A 20,351-nucleotide genomic window follows, 5' to 3' on the forward strand; every position below is an offset into this window, starting at 1 on the left:
GCAAAGGGACCTTCCAGAGCACAGGACAGAAGCAGAGCTAAGGATGGGGCTGGTGTCCCCTGCAATGCGGGGTGGAAAACCAACTATTAGTCCAATTGTTTTGCTAACAGGGTAACTTAAACAATGCCTAATAGCCAAGCTTGATAATGAATAATTCACTTTTATTTGTTTGTTGAAGAATTGATAATTATTTTCTCTCTTCTGTTCTCTTTTGCAGCTCCCTTACGAATTACAGGATATGGTTAGTAAGCACTTCCAAGGGCCTCAAGATCCCTCTGTGCCTGGGCAGGACAGTGTTCACCCACTCACCCCGTCAGATGTTGTGCCTACTTCCATCATCGCGCGTGTCCTGGAAAAGCCAGAGTCTATGATCCTCAACTCTGCCAAGTCCAGCAGCAGTAGCGGTCCAGTGGCTGAAGACGTGTTTGTCCATGTAGACATGAGTGGCACTCCGTCTGATGCTAGCGCAAGCCCAGCACTGTCTGGGAGGGATGGCAGCCCAGTGGCTGGGGAATCTGGGCAGCGGCAGCAGCAGAATGGAGGACTGAAACAGCAGAACAGTGTTGAAAGCACTTCAGAGGAGATACCTACCTTTGAGAAGTTGAATCCTTACCCAACACCCCCACCACCACACCCCATGTACCCCGGCCGCAAAGTCATTGAGTTTTCAGATGAAAAAGTGAGAATCCCAAAGAACAGTCCATTGCCGAACTGTACCTATGCTACAAGACAGGCCATCTCACTGAGCTTGGTGCAGGGAGAGGAAGATGGGCTGGATCGTCACAGAACCGTACCTAACAGCCCTGCTTCAGAGGGCAGGCGCTCAGGAGCCAGCCATGCTAATCGACCATCATCTACACCAGGCAGAGCAAGAAGCGCAGAGCAGGATTTGCGCTCCTCGCACAGCAGTCCCTTCAGCAGTCCTCCTCCAGTCCCCAGCGCCTTTGCCAGCTCCGCCAGCTCTGAAGAGGACCTCTTGGCCAACTGGCAAAGGATGTTTGTTGACAAAGCACCTCCAACCTCTGGTGGGGTGCTGGTGAACCGTACTTCCTTCAGCCGGGACACAGCACAGGAACTGCAGCGCAGATTCAGCCGGTCCATGCAGGAACTGGGCAGGGTGGTCGCAGCATACTCTGATGGAGAAGAGTCTGGGCAAAGCTGTAGCTGGACAGTAAGCAGAGACTCCAGCCTGGACACCGACAGTACGGAGAACCGGGCAAGAAAAGGGCGCTTCTCATCCGAGTATGGCACGGACTTCTCGCAGGACGAGGCCAAGAACCTTCTGCAGGCAAGCGGCCCGGGCGAGAGCAGTGGACATGGCAGTCCCCAGGAGAAGCACAAAGAGTACCCTTCTGATGAACTGGGCGGATACCCCCTAGTGTGTCCATCTGAAGAGAGAGAAATTCTGGTCCTTCAAGAGAACTTCAAAGACCTCAGCACCGGCCTTGAAGAACGAGGCGAACTGAGGGAAAAACCGCCGAGTGGCCGACCGCACCGCAGCCCCAAGAGAATGGGGGTGCATCACCTACACCGAAAGGACAGTTTGACTCGGGCACAGGAGCATGGCAATTTGCTCCACTAGAGTGACTTCAGAAACTGTGCAACTGGTTTCTTTCCCCTGACCGCACATGAAAATATTGGATGCAGGGCTTGGAAAGTGCCTCTGGACCATGTGAACTTCTAAACTCCAAGCACTGGCATGAGCAACTCCAAAAGAAGACTAAACCCCCCATATGTGGGAGGTCTGCACTGCAAAACTCAGCTGCTCTTGAAAATGCAACCAATTGTGTCTGGGGGTACTGCGGCCCCTATCTTTACCGTTTCCCTGGTGGTGCAGCCCTGCTAGTTTCTGCAGTGTTCCTCAGGAAAGTGACCGTGGTGTGAAGAACACACTTCTAGGCATGCACATCTTTGCCATGTAAGCCCCTTGACCGTGGAACTGTGACACGGGTGCCCACCGTCCTATGCCCAGGGATTCTCAGGTCTCTATTTATTCTCTTGTGTCCCATGGGATTCTTCATTCTACATTGTCATTTTTATAATTTAATTTTTAAATTCTTTCCAGTGCCCCATTTCGCAGAGTTGCTTTTTACATAGCTTTGTGTGTGCCCAATACCAACCTGGTGCAGTCGCGCACAGATCCTGCTCTAACACACTGGTTAGTGTGTGCAAGTGACAGGTGCCCAGTGTCATTTGCACTTTCAACATGTAAATCTTACTCATTCATTGGGTGAACTGTGATCATGTTAAATGAAAGAGGGCACCCTGGCAGGGAGTTCTCTCCCCACTTGGATCTTTCCAAATGGTGTGTGCCCAGAAAAGAAAGACCGCCATTTTGTTGTTTTTTGTGTTTTTGTTTTGTTGTATTGTTTTTGATTATAGTTTGATTTGGTCCAAAAAAACGACTGATCATTCTTCTGTTGTCCCAATTAACCCCGCTCACCGACAAAGTGAGCTCCATTTTGTTAGTGCCCGTCTCATTTACAAATCATTGGGCCACCTCCCAGCAGCAGAGCATCAGCTAAAAAAACAGACCAAGATTGTGCTCTCTGCAATCTTCAGCGACACTAGAATGTCTTCTAAGCACTTAGGGCTGGTGAGCTACCACCTTCCGCTTTCCAGTCCCTTTTAACTTCCAAGCAGTGCTTCAGAACACACCCTCCTTGGCCCTGGGCTTGGCAAAAATGAAGCCACAGTCCAGACAGGGCCAGCGGAAGTTGTTCTGCCTCCTACAGTGAAGGCCATATTGTTTTCTTGCTAGTATTAAGATTACACCGCACATGATAATGTATTTCTGTTTACTACTATGAAATGGGATTTCTGAAAAAATGATTCCCAAAGCTTCCGAGGCCAGTAAGATCAGCCCATCCGGGTCTACTCACTAGCAGCCCACAGCAACAGTGTTTCCTTTCAAGGCATTTAAAGGCCCGTCATGTCATCCATAAGCGACTTGGGTGATGTCATCACTGGGCAACGGGTGCTTCGTCTTTGGACTGCTAGTGCACTTTTACTCTTGCTTTTAACCTCAGTCGATATTTACAAATGGATGCCATATTGTATTTTAAAAAATGGTGCAAAATGTACTTTTAGTTCAAGCGATTGCAGTCAGTGTAGGTTTGCGAAATTCCTTGTATGTTGCATCTGCGGAAACGTAGTTATTGAGAAAAAAGCATAGAGTTTATCTCAACTGTAGTGCCCGATCTTCGACATACACAACTAACACCGACATCAGTTTGCATTGTTCTCAGTGTGCTAAACGATGGCACCGTGCATGAGGGATGTACAATCGAAAAGACTGCAGACCCCACCGCATGCCAGGAAATGGATGTATCTGTTGTGAGGCTATGGTTGACTGAAGAGCATCATTCTCTCTCCGTTCTTGTATAGGTATCCCCAGAAAGTCTGCTTTGTAGTAAACTCTGTGTTTGCTAACATGTTCTTTCTTGCACTATTGTGGTTCGAGCAGAATGTCAGGAAATCCAAACCAAAAGCATCATTTTTGTAAAAGAGTAAGAACTATTTATTCCACAAATCTGCAAATGTTCAGTATTGTAACCAACGGGAATTCCTGAACGCTGTTTAATGGCAAAAACTGTGCCAAACGCCTTGATATGACAGGAGCATTTCTGGTCCTAAAGGATGTATTTCAATACATTTAATTTATGGGCAGGAGCAATAGTATGTCTCTGGTAGGGCGTGCTTACCTGTAGTAATGGGTGTGACACCTACTTTTCAAGGTCCCAGATTTCAAGTTACCTTGGACATGACCCTGTTTCAGCCAGCCCGGCTTCCAGGTGGGTTTGACCGAATAGATTCCTTTGTACTGTCTCTGTGAACATCTGAGCCCAATAAAATGTCATCCAATACTTTCTACATTAAATTACCTTTCCAGTATGGTGGTGCTTCAATGGCTCAGGTGCTTCCTAGAGGGAACAATTGGGTCCAGCCATTTCTACTGATAGCGATACCCAGATTAAAGCTGAACATTGATGGTTCAATGGTGTCTGCCTGGTATTGTCATTCCACACAGGATTCTCTGTGCTGTCATTTATATTCTCCTCTTCCCATATCTCCACCCCAGTGTCTGTCTGTTCGCTTGTGAGGGATTGCTTTCTACAGTAGTAAGTGTCTGTCTCCTCCTTCTAGACCCTAAGGATGAACACATGTATGGCCATGTATTGAAATCCAGTTTTCCTGAGTGTCTGACGACTGTAGTATCTTCTTTCTTCTTCTTTGTTTCTGTTTTGGTTTGAATGACTGGTCTTGGATTAGCCATATGTGTTTGATGAGGATATGTCCTAGACTCAGCCATAGTCTAGATTTCCTCAAGTGGGGACATGTTGTTGGGAAGAGTGAGGTATGCTTCGGGTGGCGGTGCATTCGTACCTTTTTATTAAGGTCTGCTGCAGGTCATAGCAGTGTGGATTTTGAGGTCAGTATGTCTTTCCTTTGCCCTTGGTTTTGACAAATAAACAAAATCCAGCTAGTTTTACAGTTAAAGATTTTGCAGATGTGCTTTGTCAAGTCTGACTATTGACATCTTGTCGCAGGGTTTAGAGACCCGTCCTTATTTTCTGCATTCTTGTAACTATACGTTTTTTTAAATATGTTTGGTGGTTGGAGATTGATGACCTCCTAGTATAGCAGCTGCACCCAGATTTCAGAAATGGATTCTGATTTGAAGTTATAGTCTGCAATTTTAGAACTCTTAAAATAAATCCTAGTCTGATATTAAAATAGGCTTGAAAAATAATGTATGCAACAAGTCATACACTTATGTCATTTTAGGTGAAATGGACAGTAGTGAATTGGAAATCTAGCTTCAATAAAGTTAAATAATGGCATGTCCTATATTTACTTACTTTTACAATATTCTGCATGTGTGATAAGGAATTATGTTAATCAAAGAACGTATAAATAAACATTGCTTTACTTTTGACTGTAAATGTAACTAAACACATTGACAAATTCGTAAGATAAGGTTTACCATTTTAGTCCTCATACCATTGTTAACTGAAGGTTCAAATCGCTAGCCTTCCTTTTATCAAGACCAGGATAATTTGCTGTAAGTTATTCAACGACCATAGGTTTGAAACCTTATACAATGCCCTACAGTATAGCTATATATGCATACAAAGCACTGATGTAAGTTTGCAGACCACACATGTGGAATGATCACTGGTAGAGCTGAAGAAAACAGATAGTGTCCTGTGATGGTGCTCAGGTACTAATAATTCTTGGAAAGTAGTTGGGCTTATGCAAAACTTTGATTTTATTTTTGCTAACCTGAAACACTAACTTTGAAAATGTTTTTAAAAGTACAAGCCTGGTTGGTAATCTCATGTTTCTAAAGTCTCTGGATATTTGAATGTACTGTAAATCATTACGTCGACCAAGTATAATATTTCTATAGTTTTCTATTTCCTCTAATGCTTGTCTGAAAAACATTGTTGGAAGCTTTTGCCACATTGGCTACCACTGGACTACTTACCAAAACCGCACAGATTCTAAGTTCCTGTTTCATGCCCAGAAATAAAACAGAATTTTCTTAATTTTGCTTTCCCAATTATTTTTACAACTTTGCAAATCTCTACTGTCTGTAGACAGTATTGTGAGGATGTTTGCAACCAAGAGATGTAATTATGATCTTAATCACAGACATTTCAGCACAAAAATAGAGATTTAATTTGTTGTGGTGCTCTTTCTCACTTTCTACAACTTGTTTTCTTATAATTAACAAAATTGCATTTGCTAAAAATAGAAACTGATTTTCTCCTCAGAAATGAATAAATCCAAATGACCTGCGTGTTATCTGAATGTCGCGAGCCAAACAGTTTCAGCCCTTTATTGTTTCCATTTGCAGTATCGAACAGTTCCATGCGTATATCCTGAATTAGATACTCGTGGTCTAGTTAGTACATTAGGTCCCTTCCGAATATGTGCCTTAAATACACTCACCTTCGTAAGAAACAGAGTTGTATGTCTGCTATCTTGTATAAATCCCAAATAAGTCACATAAGAAACCCAAAAATTCCTCATTTTCCAGAACTGTTTTTCAGTGCACACTGTCTAGTGTGACTTTCTATTACTTTCATTTTCAGATGATTGCCCAAAATATAGATAGGCAACAATTTATTAGTGCTAGAATTATTTAATTGTGAATTAAAGGAAATCCATACCTTAGCCTATGCAGATCAAACGGATGCCCTCATTACAGTCTTTTTCAGACCTCTAATTTGAAGCCTACGTTTCTTTCTCTTTTCTTAATGTCCGTATGATCTTGTCTTGGATAATTTAAAGAACATTTTTCCAAGCATTTAGCTTCTGCATACACTTTAAAGAACTTTTTCAGTGGCACGTGGTGTTCATGCACTTCAGTTTTTGGGGACAAGAGTAGCTCATCAGGCTGGAATTCACAGGCTTGATAGAAAGTTCTACTGCTGTCCTATGTGAAAGTATTTTTTTGAGGCTGAAAACTTCTGTTACAGTCCCAATTAGAAGCATTGATATCTTCCTGAGAAGTTCTGGAACTGTCCCAATTTAAAGAAAACTGCTTGCGCTGTCCCATCAGCCCTTTCAAAAGTGCTTGTTCTCGGGTCCACCAAAGGAACACAGTACTCCTGCGTTACCGAAAAATAAAATGCCGGAGTTTGAGAAATTGGAAATCTTACAATACTTCCCAGCCTGAGTAGTCATCACCTTTCCAAACCCTATATGCATTGATGAGACCAAACCTTGACTTCGTAACTGTCTCTCCGCCCGCAGAAATTGTTCTCATGTTTGCCCACTTCCGGGTCTGGTTTTGCAATTAAGTCTCACTTAGACCCATGCTGACAGGCATCCTCCAATGGGCAGTCATCCCTTCGGATGTGAACCATGTGACGGTTTCAGACTTTTTTAGACCAAGAGATGTGAGCCCTGCGGACATCCAGCATTCTGAAATGAAGCTTTTACTACTGGGCCAAACCCTGTGTAGCGGATGCTAATGTTTTTTCTGAAACAGAAATCTTGCATGGTGTATAGTAAAACTTTCTGCTATCATAAGAATGCGATCATAGTGACATTTTGTGTCATTGAGCATCATGTTACCTTCCTTCTCACAGTAATAGTTATGGCAATTTGAAAAGCCGTTGTGTTCTCATCGTGCAGCTATTAGGTCATGACATTTCTGATTCTACTGGTCAATCCAAATGTTCATACTTTGAGATGCAAGTGCAAATCAACTATACCTTCTCTATGAAATGCATACACAAAACACTGAAAAATGATTTCTTCTACGTATAGTAACATAGCATATGCGTTTTGCATGTTCTGCCTGAGGAATACAAAGATCTGTTGTATCACAGGCAGACTTTGTTTCTTGAACACATGCGTCATAGTATTGTCAGTCCAACTGGACACATCTATGTGAATCATTTCACTTCCAAGGGTTTTCTCCAGAGTGAAAGTATTCACTTGGCTTTCATTTGGAATCCACTTGTAATGGTTAGGGCTATCCCTGGGGCTCTTCAGTCTTTCACGTCTTTACATAGCTCACGGGATTCACTTCCAATTGCATCTCTCAGGCTGGTTGGAGTTTCTGAAGTTTAAAGTGTACCATGCAGACTTGGGCCACTCTTGTGATGGCATTCCAAACACATGTATATTGCAGGACCTAGATCACTTCTGTAGGGTCTTGTAATGTTGTAGTTTCAGGATAAGACAGAGATTAAGTACGTTTTACTTTTTTGTCCTTAATGCCTTTTCTTGATCCTCCTTGGTGCGGATGTGAAGTTTTAGTACTGGGATATTGTCAAAACCCTCAAGTCCATCTCGTTTGTTAGTCGATAGTTTTCACAAAACTTTTCTTGACCATCTGTAGAAATGGAGGGTCACGACTTCAAAAAACGCCTTTGTCCTGATTCTCTCTTTACTTCGTCACACAATTTTCTCCTTTTGAATTTCTTCAGTATAAAGTATTTTAATACAAGCGGACTGTCTCTTTTCTCAGTTGGACTGAGATAGCTTACCTGTATTAAGCACTCAGTAGTATTTGTCTTGAAATCCTAGAAAACAATCTTGCCTACCACATAAACAACACCTTCTATCATTCTTGGGAGTTACCAAGTGTCATATTTTTGCCATCTTACTACTTTCCCCAGAAGCTGCTTTATCAGATGCTTGCTTTCTGTAACCTTTCTCCCTAAAGTTTGATCGAACGGCTGACTGGAGGTCAAACAATTGTCCGTGTGGAGAGTCCTCGTAGGCGGTGCTGTGTTGGATCTCATGAGCTTGGATTGTTGGGCAGTCTCTTCTCTTTCAACGTTGTGTTGATTTTCACCGTTTTTTTTCTTTTTCTTGTTGGTCTGTATCCTCTTCGTCAGACATTTTCTTTTCCACATTAATCACGGCAATTCCTAGAGCCTTGGACATATTTTATGAAAGGTTCTCAAACACCAATGATTGTTTATATGAGCCCCAGCAGGAGAATGTCTCATGAATGTTCATAACGTACCATGTTTGCGTTACTGGTTGTTCTATCTGGGGTTGAGCATGAGGTCCCTTCAAGGTATGGATTTGAACCGTGACCGGGTCCACCGTGGTCTGGAGACAGATAGATCTCAGGACAAAATGGCTGCTCCGTAGCACCATAATTTAAATGTTATCTTTATACTTTATCTTTTTCCCCACATCACAGCATTCGAATGAAGCAAACTCTGCCTGGCTCACTCAGCTTGTAAGGATATTCTCCTTATAGCAGTGTTAATTCCCACTTCATGATTTAAGTAGTATATATTCTTTAGGAGATTATCTGTTGGGCCTCGGGGCAGAGATCACTATTGTGACATGTAGGTGTAAGGCTGCCGGTAGATTTGGGTCGGCGCATTGCCACTAGGGCGTACCTACTAAACTGTGTAGTAATGGGTCAGTTGCTTCATCTTTTTGTGTCTCACTTCTTATCTACCAAAACTGGCTATGCATAGAAAAGGGCTATATACTTCCTATGCTAAATAAGGAAAGGCTGTAGTGTACGGCAGCCGGCATTGCATTCTCGTTGATGGAGATTGAGTTACGATCTCCCTGAAGATGTGGTGGCCTGTTGGCTAAAAGATGCTCGTCTCCATCTGCTGTCAGGGCCAAACTCAATGGGAACTGAAGCTTCAGCTGAGACCTGTGCAGGCTGCATGTGGCATAGCAGTGGTCTGAGCAAGTTACATGCCTCCGGTTTAAGCAAACACTAGCCCTAGCGGCAGCTGCATATAACCGACCCCCATGGTATTAAGACCGGGAGGTGTGGAAATCTCGTTGTACTGACAAGTGCTAGAAGCCTTTTCACTGCAGAAGGAAGCTGGTATCTTCACAGCTCCCTCCTGCAAATACTGAGCCTCATGGGATTCGAATGGAGATCCCTTTTGCCATTTCCTCTTGCCCGTGGAGGCTGCCTCTTCGGTTGCCTTAGCATAAAAGCAAGGCGATTTTCGATAAACCTCGACCGTTTAATAACAATGCATACGCGTTCAGCCTTTAAAGTCCTCTCATTAGTATTTTTGAAATGCTGAGTTTTCTGATAATTTTTTTTGTGTACATTTTCTTCTTTCTCCATTCTTTTTCTCTAGTCAAATTTCACTCAATATAAAAAAGCATGTTCAATATTTGTTTCAATATTTTTTGTTTTTTTAATGTTTTTGTATTCTTTGTTTGGACCGGATGTTGTGGGAATCGGAGAACTTTGGGAAATTGTGGAAAATCCAGAATTCATCTGCATTGACACCTCTGAAAGTAGGCTCAGCTGGTGCTTGTTCCCCCTTTTTCCATCCCGAAGAGTCCGAACCATGCAACAGGATGATTCCCACAGCTTTACCTCATGATCATCCCCGGATTCTAAATCGTTTTCTTTCCAAGCTTCGTTTGAGGACTCTATGCTCTGATGATCGCTGACCGCGGTTTTATCATCCGTATAACAGTGCTTTAAGAATTAGTAGGTGAAACGATTTTCTTCCTAAAATGACTTCGTATTCATGTGTCATGCTGATATATTTTCGCAAGAAGGAAATGATCCTATTGAGTACAATTTTAATGATTACATCTGTATAGCAGATGCATCATTTCCCAAAGTGTATGCGATCTGTACGCACCTTATGCAACGAGTATATTTAAATATTGCTGCTGGTCAATGGGCTGTTTTGTCTATGATACGTCCTATTTGAGTGAGTAACGAGAGAATGAATATACTATGAAATGGAAAGCTGATCTAAAGGATGTAAGAGAATTTGTACTTCATCCTACAATGCAATGTTGACTTTTTAAGTAGTGTGGTTTGAAGTACCCTAGCATGGAGGACTGTCCGGCGTCCTGGTTCCGAGTCTCCTTACAGTTTTTCTTAGCTTTAAATAGGAGGGACACGTAGTGTGACATCCTCCCTCACCTTGTTTGTTTTTAATAAAATTCTTATCATGCACAGCAGTGCTGTCAGGCTGCTGACCTTACCTGGCAGATAATTCAGCTTAATAGTCACCCCAGACCCTCCAATGCTTCACATAGTGAACTGACCAGGTATGAGGTCAAAGCAGCCAGGAGTCGTCCTCTGCCGAGTCTGTTTCTGAGATCCAAAGTGGGATTGTTACAAGGTGGACCCGCAATTCCCGCTATGACAATGGCCAGCACTTTGCCGTCATGTAGGTGACGCGTCTGTGGTAAGACACCAGGGTCCTAGGTTATGACTGATCAAGACGATTTGCTATTCTCTGCAGCCCCCTAACACAAATGATAGGACATGAGCATATGAGGGTACAAGTTTCTAAGTTAAAGGTAATTGCTAAACCAGAGTTGTGTGATGAAGGCTGTCTTACAATGGGTGTGCTAGGCTACTTCTAAACTCTAAAATAAGACCCTCCTACCCCATACGTTTTAAGTCTTTTGCCCGCTAGTCCTGTGTCCCCGTGACACTGGTTGACATGCGCACCTACATAGTGCTCCCGGCTTCACTGCTCCCAGACTATGCAGGTGGTAACAATTTTGAGTCTGCATGTAATTTTTGGTTTTGTGTAATTATTATTCTAACAGTATTAAATCTCTGAATGTCTTGCGTCTCTCGCCTTTGGTTCTTCATACTTCCTAACACAAGAGACTGTTAATCTACAACTAGTTTTATTTTCAGAATTTCTCAAAACTGATGTATATTTTAAGACAAGAAATAAACTATTTTAAAAAATACGTTTGGCTTTTTTTTACTTTTGTTTCGTGGAGCATCCACCTGGGTTCTTGTACACTGTGAATGAGTCGACGGTGAAAGCATTCTAGGACGACTCCAGGTAAGCAGAGTTAAGGGGGTGTTGCACTGTGTCGGCACACCAACTGAAAGTTGAGTCAAAGACATAATTGCAGTGTGCTGCCAGGAATCTGCAACTACAGCAAGCATTGGCAAAGCCAATAGGTCGCAGCTGTGGCTTTGCCAATGTCTTTTAGCCATGTTGCACAGCAGCGTGGCTGTTGTGTAGTATGGCTAAGTGTTCCAAACAAAGCACTATGATACGGCCTGCGCTGGCCGCATCGTAGTTATGTTTTTTCCTTAGGCTGGGTGGGAGATGGCAACACAGATAATGGGAGGCAGGGTGAGGGGGCAAGAGGCACATGGACCACAATGGTAACAGGCAACGAGACCGGTGAAGAAAGCACTTATGGGGAACAACACAGACAACTGGAGGGTGGGAGGAAGTAAGCAACACGGACAAGTGAAGGGTGGGGGGTCGGAGAGAATAAGCATAGACCACGGGAGGGTGAGGTGTAAGGAAATAACATTGACATCGGGAGGGTGGTAGGGAGTAAGCAACATGGACAGCAAGATGATGGTAGGGTGGAAATGCTAATGTTTGGGGACAAAAAAACGAAAATGTGCAGCATCTTTAAAAAAAAAAAAATTTCAAGTTGTGTCCAACTTTTCTTTATTAAAAACTTTTTTTTTTTTTAATCCAATTTAATACAGTTGGCGCAGGTCTTTGCGGACTTCTGCCGCATGCTCTATACGGCGACGCCCACCTCAGTGCAGGAACTTAAATCCCCGCTATTGGCAGATATCCCACTGCCCATGATCCCATTGTCCTTGGCACATGACATCGATCAGCCAGTTACGGCTGAGCAGATTGACCGGGCCCTGTCGGAACTGGCCTCGTGTAAGACGCCAGCCCCTAAAGGATTCTGATCGAATTCCTTGAGCGTAACGATCCCTCCTGCTTCATCACCTCCTGGCATTGTATACAGAGGCGGGGGACCGATAATTATTTCCCCATGACTTGGACACTGCCACCGTCGTTGTGATACCCAAGGCGGGGCACCCTTCTGACCAATGTTCCTAGTATAGGCTTATCTCTCTCATCAACGCGGACATCAAGGTGTTTGCTAAAATCTTGGCTGCCTTCCTGAGTCGGGCCCTTTCACACCTGATCCACCCCAACCAATGAGGACTCATACCAAATAGGAGTTCTCACCAGTGTATCGGCAGGGTCCAACTGGCTCTGTGCCAGGCACATCGCCTCAACGCCCCATCGGCCTTGCTCTCAATAGATTTTGAGAAAGCATTTGACACTGTTGCATGGACCTTTTTGGAGACGGTGTTGCAGAGAGCAGGCTTTGGGCCCTTCTGTAAACTGGTCAGCCTCCTTCATGCTAGGCCTAACGCGCACGTTAGATTTAACAGTATCCTTTAGTCACCATTTCTGATCCACAGAGGCACCCATCAGGGTTGTCTGTTTGAAAAGTAACAACCTAGGCAATTCTTATAGATAACAACTGAAAATATGTTATATCCAACAGTCAGAACAATTTAAGCAGTGAAACGAAAAATGGAAATTGTTATTCTTTTTTAATTATAATTGTTTAGTACATTCACAGATAAAAACAAATTTATTATATACATAGTAAAAATCATGACAAACAATAAAATAGGTTGTAGGCTACATAGGGATGAAAAGTAAACAAATGCGGTGGCACAACTGTATACTATTCGACGCGCGTTTCGGCGTAGTTAACGCCTTCGTCAGGAAAAAAGCCACAATTCCTGTAATGTAAAAACAAAGATTCTAAATAATAATTCGTCACTGCTTATTTACATGTATACATGATGCAATTTTCATTATTATTATTAAGTTTAGCCTATCTTGAGTCTGACTAGGATATTTGATTCGATATATATGGGGTATGCCTTCATTCATAAAGATATAATAGTGACTTCTTTGTTAGAGCAAATAGTAAGTTTAATCAAATAAAGAAGAGAACAATGTCTACAACGTCACCATTATAGAGATAAAATAAAACATTTGGAGGAATATATATATATTTTTTTTCTTATCATCATTATTCTGGTTGTTAGAAGTTTTACAAGAGAAAAGAATAGAAAAAGAGCACAGAACAGGTAGATGTGTTCTAAGTCTTTCTAAATCAATAGGTGTTACAAGAGGTTTATTCTTTCATCATGTCTCTACCTGTACTCCAAGATGCAAATGTTGGGGTTCCAGGAAATTGAAAAGGTGATTTTCTGATAAATGGACACCTAGTAATGTAGAACACATGGTTATATTTTTCTGCGTATAACAATAACCATCTTATTAATTCTAGTTGAGCAATGATGATTGGTACCTTGATGGATGTTTATTCATTCAGTTACAGTCAGTTGATTTGAGAATGAATGACAATTCTTTTATACTTTTCGTTTCAAGAAGCCCATGTAAATAGCAAAACCTGGGACTATAAGGATTAAAGGATATATAAGTAGCTGCTGTATGAATCTGAATGAAATAATGCAACTGGGTTTTTAGCTAGTGCAGTTATTGCGTTACCTTGTTTGGTGGTAATTTAAGAATAAATTACAATTCTTTTATACTTCATTACGAAGAACTCATGTGGGTAGTAAAACCTGGGAAAAACAGGGACAAAGGGATATATAAGTAACTGCTGCATGAATCTAAATGAAATAATGCAACTAAGTTTTTAGCTAGTGCAGTTGCCGCATTACCTGGTTTAATGATGAATTCTTGTGAATGCCGAGTCTTGTTAAAATGATGAGTGCTTAAAACATTGACAATAGAAGCGTAGTAGGTATGATGTAACCTAAGAATTGGGGGTAACAGAGATGAAGTCAGGTTATAATGCGGAAGAAAGATGTAAAAATCAGGGCAGCCACTGTATTATTGAAACAAGAGATACCGGTAGTGGTGCATGATAATGGATATATGGACTACAGGGCAGTAAAACACGCTGCTATTTTAATAATACATGAATCTGATGTTTTAATATGGTTCATGTATGTGGGGAAGATATCGTTATAGAGTTGTTTTAAGATGCAGCGTTTGTGATTATCAACAGGGCATGATCACGTCAGGTTTATTTAAAGGATGTCTATAAGCCGAGCCAAGATCTAAACAGGCTTACTTTGATATTAGGGACGCTTGCAAAGTAGACCGGGCTATTTGTAATGTTGTTATAAGGTGCAGTGTTAGTATCTTACAAAAGGGTACGGTCACGTTATATATACTAAATGGATATTTAAAATCTATGTAAAGATCTAGAGAGGCTTGTCTTAATATCAGAAACGCTAACGGTGTCGAGCTGGCTCTTGGTGGCACAGCCGCGTAATATTTACTTCATCGATGTCTGGAAGTTGTGCTGAGTTCTGGACAAGCTTACCTTCGTGTTAGAGACATCAGGGTTGTCTCCTTTCTCCTCTCTTATTCGCTTTGGCAAATGAACCACTGGCACCTTTTATCAGACGCAATGCCCGGATACACGGGTGCTCCTGGGGAGGAGGTCCTACGGAGCGTATAGCCTTGTACTCAGATGACCTCTTGCTGTTTCTGGAGGACCTGCTAACATCAGGGCTCAGATGTTTGGTGATTTTTCACCTATATGAGGAGGCCTCTGGGCAAACAAATCCAAGTCTCTACTGGTGCCGGGCAAAGCAGGGGGGGAACTCCTGGTGCCCTAGGATCCCACAGTGCCGTCTGTCCTTTAAGTACCTCGGCATCCATGTTTCCATTCCCCGGAGCTAACATGGCGTCTTAACCTCTTATGACCAGAGACCTGCAGAGGTGATGTAGACTACCCTTGATTCCCCTGGGTGAGTAGCATTGTGCAAAATGATACATCTCCTGCTTTTTCTGCCCCCCCCCCCCCCCCCCCCCTCCTCCCCGGAATTTCCCTCGGGTGATTGCTCCATTCACTGGCGTCCAAGATCATCACTTTTATATGGGTGGGAAATAGTCACCCAGTGGCCTTCTTTAATACAAGACAGTCTTCCTAAGACAGGGGGATGGGGTTGCCGGATCTCTGCGTCTACGTCCTAGCCGCCTAAATTGTGACCAACGAATGGTGTAGCGGAGGCTGGGATGACCCACCTACCAGACATAATTTCAACTCCTAGGACTTAACGATATCATAGGCCTGCTTTATGGAAGCCCACTCTTTAGGTTCCTCCCTGACTGCACGCAAACTAATCTAATCTGCTTGAGGGCGTCACTCCGCTTTGTCAAACGGGTTCCTAAATTCACTGGAATTACCTCGTTGTGGCAAGGGACGTGGCTGAACTATCTGGCAGGCCTGCATGGCCTCACACAATGGGACAAAATAGGGATTACCCATTTTAGGGATATCCGGCGAGGGGATGCTCTGATGTCATTTCAGGAACTGCAGGAATAATACCGTCTTTCTCATACCCAGTTCTATCGCTACCTACAACTAAGAAAAGCTTACCCACTAGTACGCACATCTTGGAATTCAACCCTCTTGAAGCCAAGCTCTTGCTGAGGACATTGGGTAAAGGCGCTACCTCCCTAACATACCACTCCCTCATTATTAACGCTCCAGACCGATTTACTGAGCTGCAAAAGAGGTGGGAGGTGTGGGTGGGAGACCTTGATCTTGACAATTGGCCTCCCAGGAGCTGGCCATTGCTACTCGCCTGGGTATGATCCAGCTAATTATTTACATTTCGCATACCTGGGCACTCCTCCAACCCCCCAGCGACTATTCCTGGCAGGCAGGGCCCCTCAGGCCTGCTGTGCACAATGCTCCTTACCACAAGCTGTTTTCTTTCATGTGGTCTGGGCTTCTCCGAGCTTTGACCCATTTCTGGGCAGGGATTGAAGGGTCCTGGAGCGTCCCTTCCTCCTAGGGCTGCACTACTGGGGCTTCTGGGGGAGGTTGGTGGACAGAGAATTGAGTGGTCCAAACTAAACATTGCATGTCACTGAATCTCTCTGGTTACCCATCCACTGGGGGAGTGGTGGATGGGGGTGCACTGGGGTGCTCGCCAGGACAGACCTATTCGTGAAGTTTGAGGATGTCCGCAGAAGCATGATCAGATCTGGGGCTGGTGGTGGGAACCTCATGGGCTGGATGTATAATCCCGGTGTGTCTTATTTGATGTTGCGCTTCCCCTACAGACGTGGAGTTTTTCTCTGAAAACAGAATGTGGTTATTAAAAAATAAAATTCAGTTTACACCGCTTTACAGTTTTAGGAACTTTGTTTTGATGCAGTTTGATAGTAAATTAAACATAACTCAGTTATTCTGTTGCCTTCAAAGAGCTCTTTTGTTTTTCAAACACACTTTATTGAGTTTTTTGTTTGTTTCATAAATCGTACATTGCATTATATACTTTTTTTTAAAAAAACATCCTGGCAGCGTTTATCTCGCATAACTACAGATGTGCGCCTCAATATTCCAGCCTTTTCAAGCATTTGCATCATTTCTTACAGTACATTTTGCAGAAACCTTTTTTAAGAGGTAACTCAGAAGTATCGGGACTCTGTCAAGTACATTTATATTAACTTCAACAACTATCAAACCCTCTACCGCCCCCCCTCCACCCTCTGGGTTTTTCTTGAAATTACTGCCTATGGCGCCTAGTTCATCCTGGTTCCTTCTTCTACGCATGTTGTTACAATTAACAGTATTTGCATTTGGCAGTATTACTCATATAAACATTTTTAGGTCGGAATCGTGCCACGGGGGGACTGTTTACGCATGATCCTCTGTGTCATGTGCCATTGGGACAGGCGCAGGTTCTAAGGCTTTAAACGCTTCTAACATTAAGTCCCAATCCATTGAGATCTCTGTTTTACGCAGCCCTCGGGCCTCTGCCCGTCTAATGGCAGCACTCTCCGCATTGCCCCATCTCACCATTTCCCTATGCCTCAGGTACTTGCCGCTTTCCACCTCATTGTTATTGCACGCTTTGCGAGAAAAAGTGCTAAGTCAGCAAACCACGAATGTACCTTCCGTGATTTTGGTCGCCGATACATCCCCAGTATACAGTTTTCAGCTGTCTCTGTAGGAATACCCGCCAACAAGGCGGTCCATTCCCTGTCTGTCAGATCCTTCCCTAGTTCCGCTGACCATTTGTTGAGCAGATCAGTAAGTGCAATCCCAGAGTGTGCCCGAATACCTTTGTATAGTCCTCTTTTGAGATGTCGCTCCTCTCCCATCAGGTACATTGCTTGTACAAGTGCATGTGTCGGAGGATCCTCTCTTGCAGGAGCCCAGTGCCTCTTGACGTATGCAGAAAGCGCTGCATATGTCATATATACATTCCCAGTGACCCCATTTTCCCTGGTGAAATTTGTGTGATCCATGAGAACCCCGGCACCGAAGAGTGCCCCTACTGTAGTGGCTCCTTCCTCAAACCAGCTGCGGGTGTATCGTTGCATCCCAGGGAGCCTGAGAAATGGAAGCAGGAGGGTACGCAGAATCCCGCGGTTCAGGTCCTGGGCTGTGTAGCTCAGTTTGTGCAGGTTGCGCTGCGCCAGCCAGAACGAGAGCCACTGTAATTGGCTTGCATAGCAGTATGCGCAGAGATCGCGGTCCCCCAGCCCACCCCTGTCTGTCTCAAGATGCTGCTTGGCTAGACTCACCCACCGGCGGCCGTCCCCCAGATCAAGTCAGATAATAGTGTTTCAAGTGCTTTGAATATAGGTGCAGGGATTATCACCAGGAGGTTTGTAAAGAAGTCTAGTATTCGAGGGAAGACAACCATTTTAGAGGTTGCCCCCCGTCCCATTACAGACATTGGTAGCGAGACCCAGAAAGCCGCCTGGGATCGGAGCACCCTAATCGCCCTGGCCAGGTTTCCCTCTATTAAGTCTTGTGGGTCTCTGTATATATTTATACTAATGTATTTGAAGGTATGTTGCGCAACTGCTAAAGAGAGCGGCCCAAATTGCAGCCTATCTCTGCGCACTCCAGGATGAAAAAAGGCTTGCGATTTAGCCTCATTGATGGCCAGACGCGAGACCAGCTCAAATTGACTGAAGATGTCTGGGATCGGCCCTAAATCACTGAGCAGGTCCTTGGCATATAGAATTATATAGTCGGTGTAGGAAATGGGACCCCCGGCCGGCCAGGGCTTGCGCCACAGCCAGTCAGAGACCACCACTCCTATGAAAGGTCGACCCCTGCTCGCCCTCGAGGTAATGCGGCGCGGGCAGCCAGGCCTATCCCGGAGGACATGTGAAGCATTTGCGCACGCACCCACCAACAACAACCTCCCGGACCTCCCACAAACGGAACTCCACACCAAGTATATATATGAAAATAGTCTCTGTATTAAGCAGGACACATAGGAACACACATTGTACAAGGGGTCAGGGGCGCGGACAGGGGCTACAGGGAAGAGGGTACAGCACAGGGCCAAGGGACCACTGCCAGGAATCACATACAGGGGACATCTGGTATTCAGGGGGGGGAAATAGGACAAGGTACACAACATACAGGAGCACCCGTAGAGGGGCAACACAGAATACTCGTAGGGATCACATTAGTCTTAGTCCATAGCAATCCACAGGCCAGCGGGCCTTTCTGGGGCAAAGGGCCCTAGAGTCTCGATGTTCAGGGCAGGGAGCCCGGGGCAAAGCTAAACGTAGCAGTTGCCCACTAAGTGCTGGGCAACTGAGGGACCTCGTGGGAGCCTTGCCGGCCCTAGGGAAAAAGGGTGCCAACGGGGGGAGCCACTCAGGCTCTGGGGGCAATGGCACGGTGGAGCCTCTCGGGGCTCTGGGGGCAATGGCACGGTGGAGCCTCTCGGGGCTCTGGGTTGAGGGGGCCACAGGTGGAGCCTCGCAGGGCTCAGACCATTGGTGGGGCACGCGGAGTCCCTCTTGGGGGACTCGGCTTCGTGGGAGGCCTCCCGGGCCTCAGGGCACAACCGGAGATTCACTCGAGGGGAGGAGCGGACACCGCCAACGGGTCCCGACGCCCCTCCTCTCCGTTGCTCGCCGCAGCACTCACCGGTTTTGGTGCGCCGGTCTCCTTTGCTGCGCCAGCCTCCTCCTTGTGCTCCAGGGCTCTCTCCCTCTCGGGAGCCCCGGGGAAGGTCAGCAGCTCACGGGGGTATCGCAGGAGCACGGAGTGGGCTCCCGCCGCTCCTGCTTCGTCGTTCTTCTTCGGCCGGCCTCTCCTCTTTCTCTCGGGCCGGCAGCCAATCACGGCGCGGCCCGAGGGGATGACGCTAGTGGGGAATCCCGGGCTGGCAGCCAATACCAGCGCGGCCCGGGGATGACATCACTAGGGTCCCGGGCGGCGGCGGTGAACTCGGGGGGGGGGGGGAATCGACGAGGAGTGGGCTCCCTCGTAAGGCACAAGGGCAGGGAATAAAGCGAGGTAGGCACTCGCTGGGGGTGTCGAACCTTGGTAGCACGGGGCAGACGCCGGGTGAGCACCGGCTTGTGGAATATAGCGCTACCAGTGCTCGTGCAGGAGTGAAGTGCCCCGAAGCGGTAGGGGGCAGGGAACAGCGCTTCCAGGCGCGGGGCAGAAGGGACAGCGCTCCCCCAGCGCTAGATGCAGGTTACCAAAGTCCGTCGGCAGTCCAGGAGTAGGGCAGGGCCCAGGGAGGCACGCCACCCCTGAGCCCCAGCAGCAGCAGCTCCGGGTAGATTCAAGTTGAGAACAAGAACAAGTCCAGAGTGTCACAGCACCCTTTTTATACACACATTCTTGGTCTGAAGGGGCAGGCAGGGGGGAACCAGCTGGAACTGGTTATGGGGGGATTCTTTACACTGGCCAGGCTAGGAACATCAGCCGCACCCCAGGGGGTGGAGCCAGCCTTGTCTGGGGAAAACCCAGCCTCATTCATGACACTCAAACCAGACAGTCAATCCACAAGCAGACCCAGGCTCACTCCTCCCCTCACATCAGTATGCTAAACACTCCATTCACCACCGGGCAGACCCTCCCAGATCCTGGGAGCCAGGCTCACCAGCCAGCCCCGGCCAATCATACGCCAGGCACATATTCCACAAATATGCCAACTTCCAAAAGGGGGACTTCTACACTAGACACACTCATACCTCATATACCGTTGCGCAGCATTCAACCTCACGAGT

At 45.4% G+C, this 20,351-nt stretch overlaps 1 protein-coding gene across 7 annotated transcripts in view; it reads left to right on the forward strand.

Moving 5' to 3' along the window:
- TJAP1 (tight junction associated protein 1) overlaps window positions 1-5,552 on the forward strand; it is a 352,145-nt gene extending 346,593 nt beyond the window's left edge. For all 7 annotated transcript variants that reach the window (XM_085610311.1, XM_085610316.1, XM_085610312.1 and 4 more), the window contains one exon: window positions 218-5,552. In XM_085610311.1, the coding sequence (XP_085466437.1) occupies window positions 218-1,582 (1,365 nt within the window). In that variant the 3' untranslated portion in view covers window positions 1,583-5,552. The remainder of the gene's footprint in view (window positions 1-217) is intronic.
- Window positions 5,553-20,351: the final 14,799 nt, after the last annotated feature.

This window comes from Triturus cristatus, chromosome 6 (genome assembly GCF_964204655.1).
Source record: "Triturus cristatus chromosome 6, aTriCri1.1, whole genome shotgun sequence".
In the NCBI taxonomy this organism is placed as follows: Eukaryota; Metazoa; Chordata; class Amphibia; order Caudata; family Salamandridae; genus Triturus; species Triturus cristatus.